Source organism: Camelina sativa, chromosome 20, assembly GCF_000633955.1.
Source record: "Camelina sativa cultivar DH55 chromosome 20, Cs, whole genome shotgun sequence".
NCBI classification, from domain to species: domain Eukaryota; kingdom Viridiplantae; phylum Streptophyta; class Magnoliopsida; order Brassicales; family Brassicaceae; genus Camelina; species Camelina sativa.
In genome coordinates, this window is record NC_025704.1 from 21,530,954 (window position 1) to 21,537,575 (window position 6,622).

At 45.6% G+C, this 6,622-nt stretch overlaps 1 protein-coding gene across 1 annotated transcript; it reads left to right on the forward strand.

Moving 5' to 3' along the window:
* LOC104772723 lies at nucleotides 1,654–2,148 on the forward strand. The gene is made up of 2 exons (XM_010497305.1): nucleotides 1,654–1,835; nucleotides 1,920–2,148. Exons 1-2 carry the CDS (start codon nucleotides 1,654–1,656, stop codon nucleotides 2,146–2,148), a joined length of 411 nt encoding a protein of 136 aa, XP_010495607.1.

Consider the following 6,622-nt stretch of genomic DNA (forward strand, 5'->3'; position numbering starts at 1 on the left):
AGCATGAATCAAGCAATGCATGCAAAAAAACAAGCAAGAAATTCACCCAAAAATTCTTAAAATGCAAGAAATAAATTATTCAAGTATTTAAGACAACAACCACATGCATGCAACCAATTTAACTCACAAGAAATATTAAGAACAATTTCTTAAATATTTTTCTTTGACATGCAAGTGATGCTAACCCATTTCCCTCCTATTTCTATCATGCATGCGACTCAAATTAATTCTAAAAAATTATGCAAGAAAATTATTGCATTTTCCACTCTTCTCACCACTTCATTTTTCTTCCCTAACCGGTTGAAAAATTCATTGAAGGATGCATGCATGATCACCCATTTTGGATCTGATCTTGCATGCAACCCAAATCACTCATCTCTTTATGCATGAATGATCTTTTAACCGCAAAAGAGTCTATATGCATCAGTAATTGAATGCATGATAGTCTACTCTCCCAATCTTAACTTGATGTCATGTAGATCTAAAAGATAAACATGCAAAACTCAAGAATTCAAGAGAGACACAAGAGCTACAAAGCTCATTTACTCTTTACACACACACCAAACGCAAATCACAACAACTCTAAAGTCACAGCCTCAACTCACAGTGATTTAGGCAGAGAATTGACTGAGTCGACCTCCACCACCACACCGCAATCCGACAGCACTTCGCCTCCTCTTCCTCCTCTAGCTCCGACGAGCTTCTTCCTCTTCCTCCTTTGGAAGTCTCTTGATTTTTCTTTAAGGATTTATTGAGAGAAAATATTTTGCAAGAGTTCAGTGTTTGAGAGAGACTTTGCTCGAAAATGAAGAGCCAAGGGGCTATTTATAAGCCCTTGGTCGAGTTTGTGGGTAAGGCATGTGGCGTTTCTCTAGTCACAAGATGTTATAATTTTTGCATGCAAAACACTCACTCTCGTCCCACGCGCGCGTGCATCTCAAACGCTAGCGGAGGAGAGCTGAGATCGCGACACGTGGAGTTGAGCTCCCATGCAGGGACTCTTCCACTTCCCCGTCCTTTCTGCGTCTCTCTTGCATCCCAATCTCCCGCGCTTGTCCGCAATTTCAAGGTTCTTACGTCCGCGACTTCCATTCCTCTTTTGTAGCCCTTGATTTGCTCGGCTATGTCTAGTCCTTCCGTCGACATTCATTTCTCTCATCTATGTTTGGTCCTTCCGTCCGAGACTTCGAACTTTGCCGTCCGTCTCCGTACGTCTTGTCCGTGACACCGAAATTTCTCAACCATCTCCGGACCTCTCGTCCATGACACCGAACTCTCTCGTCCGTCTTTGGACCTCTTGTCCGTTTCATCCATGGTCTCTTAGTACCTTCAATCCCTCGGCTGGTTCGTGGCCGTTCCGTCCCTATGGTTTGTTTTATGTCCTTTTCACTGTTTTCCACAGCCATTCCTTACTTTTCCCTTTTTTTGGTCTTTTTCCATTATCCTCGACGATCCATCGTCCCATTCACCGGGTGACCTAACAGTTCATGACCGTTCTCCGGTCCTAGACCATCTCGCGACTTGGTAACCTCCTTCGCAAGTCTTTGAGTAGTTCTTCGAGATTTCTTTTCTCCATCTTCTTGTGATTTATTTTCCTCGTCATTTGGTCACGTTTCTCCGTCTGATCCATACTTCTGATTACGGGTCATTACAATGTCGCACACCTTTATGCTGGACTCAGGTGGGGGAGAGGACATATTCGATGCAAGTTTTCTTCCGGAGACCACGAAGAAGACCCGGGTTCTCAAGCTGAACATGAGAGAGGCTCAGGAGCGGCATAGGAGTTATGCTGATCATAGAAGGAAGGATATTGAGTTCAAGGTGGATGATAGAGTGTACCTCAAGATGGCCATGTTTCGGGGTCCGAACAGGTCTATCTGAGAGACTAACTTGAGTCCGAGGTACATGGATCCTTTCAGGATTGTAGAGCGGGTGGGACCGATTGCATACAAGTTGGAGTTGCCTGTGGTTATGCATGCGTTCCACAAGATCTTCCATGTGTTGATGCTGAGGAAGTGTCTTCACAGGGATGACGAGGTGTTGGCTAAGATTCTTGCAGATCTTCAGCCCAACATGACTCTTGAGGCGAGGCCAGTTAGGGTTCTCGAGAGGCGGATCAAGGAACTTCAGGGAAAAAGATTCCTTTGATGAGAGTCCAGTGGGACTGTGAAGGTGTGTTAGAGGAGACTTGGGAGCCAGAGGCAAGGATGAAGGCAAGGTTCAAGAAGTGGTTCGAGAAGCAGGTCGAGGCTTGAGATTGTCTAACCTTGGTCCCAGTGTCGTGATGGTTAGAAGACCGTAGCTGGAGTAGACGGAGTATTACAGCCCATTTCTCTTGATACTTGATCGCTTATGGGTGGTTGGTTGTGCGACTAAGTACCAAGATGAGGTGGTGCTCACGATGCGGGATGTTGTCTTGGTGCCGTTGTATCTTATTTTTCATTACGTATTTTCGTTGGAGTTGTAAAGATTATGATATTTTATGATTAATAAGATGAGTTTTTTTTGTTTGAGCGGTATTGTCATGGGAAAAGAAAATAGCTCGGGGTTTCTATTTTTGGAAATTTTCCATAAATAGAAAGTTTCCACATAAAGGAGGTTTTCATAATTAATAAGTTTATAGAAATGGAAAGTTTTACGGAAAGTGGGGTGATCTTTGTGATGCTCATACAAGATATATGCCTGAGTGGCGATCTTTGTGACATTTAGTAATAGTATCATGGCATTGAGTGGTCTTGGTGATGGTTGTGCAATGATATGAGTCTTCATGACGTTTTGTACCCTGACAGTGGTCTTTGTGACAGAGATCTTGGTGACGCTTGTCAGTGGTAGTGTTTTCTTAGTGATGTTTTGTACCCAGACGGTGGCCTTGATGACAGAGTTCTTGGTTACGCTGGTCAGGGGTAGTTGTCTTTGTGACGCCGGATACCTTGGTGGTGGTCTTAGTGACGCTGGATACCATGGCGGCGGTCCCGATGACGTTTGTGGCCTTTTTTGCGGTCCTTTAAGACATTTTTGTGGCCTTAGTGGCGGTCCTGCGAGACATTTGTGTGGTCTTTGTGACATGTTTAGAGTCTTTGTGACGTGTTTAGGGTCTTTGTGACGTCTCGGTTGCCTTAGTGGCGAGTGTTTGCCGTAAGACATTTCGACGTTCCTGTGTACCGTTATCTCGAAGGACTCTGTGGTCTGAGGGTATAATTGGTATATCGACTTTGGGTGAAGATCCGAAGGCGCGCTGTAGGGTGTTAGCCCGAGAGCAAGATTAGACTTCCTGTATACCGTATCTTGAGGGCCAAGGCCTGATAACGAGCCGATAAAACTCGAAGTTTAAGACCTAAAAGAGAGGGAGATGCATGAGTTGAGAGCGTATTATGTCAGAGACGCGGGTTATTGACAACATTGAGTCCTCATAGTTAATTAGAGGATGTGCAGGCCATGGTGTTGGTTGCAGGAGAGATCCTTGGCTGTTGGTCTTGGTGCTAGATTTAAGGACAAATCTATGCTGGTGGGAGAGAATTATAACACTCACAAACCGAAAATTGATTTTTGGTAGGGGTGTCAATCGACACAGCTTGTGGTGTCTATCGACACCATGTGCAGATGGGTTAACCGGTTTGTTTTTAATCCTTGGTTTGCCGGGCTGGTTTAGGAGAACCCTAAGACTCGATTTTATTAGGGAAAACTCGACTTCCCAAGTCTTTTATCTGCTTTTTCATATCTCAGAAAGAAAGGAGAAGAGAACAAAGTCTCTGTGAGAGTTCTTGAGGTTTTGGTGGGTTCTTTGTCTCTGTGGGGTGAGTTTCTTCCTGGAGAGTTTTAATCCAAGGCTACGAACGTGATGGGAATGTTGATATGGTGCTAGCTTCGTCGTTTGGGTATACATCTCATTGCTTTGGCAAAGGTGAGTGCATGACCATGGTTTATCTAAGTTGAGATATTTGTTTTTGTAATTTGTGTGATTTGTTGTTGTTTTCTTGTGAGTTCTGTGTGTTTTTCGTGACTCCTGAGGCTTAGGTCTCTTCATGGGATCGATGCTCGGTCAGCCAAGCATGTGGAGGTGTCAGTCGATTGTAACGCCCCCGAACCGTCGTATGGTCGGACGACCAAGAACCGCCCCGGGACGCTACTATAGAAACGTTCACAATGATCCGGCCGAGGTTCAAGAACACGTCAAGACCCTTAGCCAGTCCGTCGGTGACATTTCCGACCGCATGGAACATCTTCAGTGTTCTAGAAGGCATTTCAGGCTGAGATGGGCACTAAGGTGCATATGAGTACAGCTTATCATCTCCAGACTGATGGACAGTTAGAGAGGACGATCCAGAGGCTGGAGGATTTGCTGAGGATGTGTGTGTTGGATTGGGGTGTCCATTGGGCAGATCACCTGAACATGGTAGAGTTTGCTTACAACAACAGTTATCAGGCGAGCATTAAGATGGCTCCTTATGAGGCTTTGTAGGGGAGGCCATGTCGTACACCGTTATGCTGGACTCAGGTGGGGGAGAGGAGCATGTTTGATGCTAGTTTTTTTTAGGAGACCTCAGAGAAGATTCGGCATCTCAAGCCTGGTCCCAGTTGTAAAGGCAAGGTTTAAGAAGTGGTATGAGAAGCAAGCCGCAACTTGAGCTTGTCTACCCTGGTCCCAGTTGTAATTCGTGGCTGGAGTGGGAATGGAGTATTCCAGCCCATCTCTCTTGTTTACCTTGTCGCTTAGGGGTGGTTGATTGTGCAACTAAGTAACAAGATGAGGTGGTGTTTGGGGTACGAAATTCCCATGAAGCGGGGTTTTGGAGGAAAGTTTCCTAAAATAGAAGTTTCCAAAAGTGGAAATTGCTAAAAATGAAAAGTTTTACGTGAGTTAGAATTTGTCCATTTTAGTGGTGGAGAGCCTTAGAGGGGCTTGTGTGGCCTTAGCGGTGGACTTTTGAGTCATTTTGCCCATGCGTGGCGGTCTTTTGAGACATTGTGTGGCCTTTGTAGCGGGTTGTTTGGCCAATTTTGTGGCCTTTGTGGCAGGCTGTTTAGCCGATTGTGTGGCCTTTCTGGCGGGCTGTTTAGCCAGTGTTGCCTGTTTAGGCGGTCCTTCGGGATGTATGGTCTTCGTGATGGTCCTTCGGGACGAGCGGTCTTTGTGACGGTCCTTTGGGACAAGTGGTTTTTTTACGGTCCTTTGGGACGAGTGGCGTTAGTGGCGGTCCTTCACGACGAGTGGCCTTGGTGGCGGTCCTAATTAGGACATTTTTTTGGCCTTGGTGGCGGTCCTGTTGAGGGCATTTTTTTGGCCTTGGTGGCGGTCCTGTTTAGGACATTTGTTTGGCCTTTGTGGCGGTCCTGTTTAGGAAATTTGTTTGGCCTTGTGGCATGTATGGCCATGAGGTATCCCAGAGAGGGGATATGTGGTTGGTAGGACATTGTAATGTTTTACACAAGCCACAGGAAGGAAACCTAAATAGGGATAGGACTCAGACGTGTTCAGAATTGTTTGCTCGCGACTCTTGGGGGACTTTAGTTCTCCTAGGATTACCATATTCTGAGACTTTGTGGCTTGAGAGTATGGTTGGTATATCGACTTCGGATGACGATCCGGGGGCGCACTGTAGGGTGGCAACCCGAGAGACAAATATTGGACTTCCTTTTTATATATTATGGCATGCAGACTTAGGTCTGATGAGGAGCCAATAAAAACTCAAGGTTTAGACCTATAAGTAAAGGAAAGTCCAAAAGTTGAGAGCAGATAATGCCTGGAGCGTGAGTCTATCGTCTAGAGGTGACCTTTCATAGATCGGTTCGAGGAGTGCAGGCCGCAGATACGGTTGCACAGGAGTCCTTGACAGATGGTTGTTTGAGATTCGAGGACAAATCTATGTTGGTGGGGGAGAATTATAACATCCGCGAACCGAAACTTTGGTTTAGGGATTGCATCAGTCGCTGCAAAGTTGGTTTTCTGCGGACGAGTTTAAGTTAAATAATGCGTTTTGGGTTAGGAAAACCCTTAACCCGAGTTTTGTCTCATTAGTCGTGTTTAGCCGCTTTTGAGAGAAAACAAAAGAGAGAAAAAGTTCCCTAAGTTTTCTTGAGTGTTCTTGGTGATTTCTGGTGATTGCAGGCCTTTCCTGTAGAGATTTGTAGCTGAGATCGTTGTAGGAGCTTCCTAGAAGCGTGTTCTTGCTTGGTTAAGGTTCAGAAACTTCTTGGCAAAGGTAACTGCATGGCCATGTCTTATCTAAGCTAGAGATCTCTCTGATTTACTTGCTACGTGTGGTTAGGCTTGTTAGATTATTATTTGGGACGTTAGGAAGCTTTCTTGTGGCTTGGGATCAAGTTTTGTGGTTGTAGGAACGAAGATCCGGCGAGAAGCTTCGGGGAAACACGATGCTTGGCATTGCATTGGTCGATGTACTTTGTGTGTCGGTCGATGCAAGTGCGAGGACGGCACATAAAATCTAGGGTTTTCTTGCTATGTCGAGCATGCGTCGGTCGATGCAATGGGAGCATTGGTTGATGCAAATCATGCGTCGGTCGACGCAACCCCAACTGGTGTCGGTCGATGCATGCTTGGTGTCGGTCGATGTAGTGTCCTTGTTTGTTACTGTTGATTGTTGATTGTTGGTTGATGGTTAGA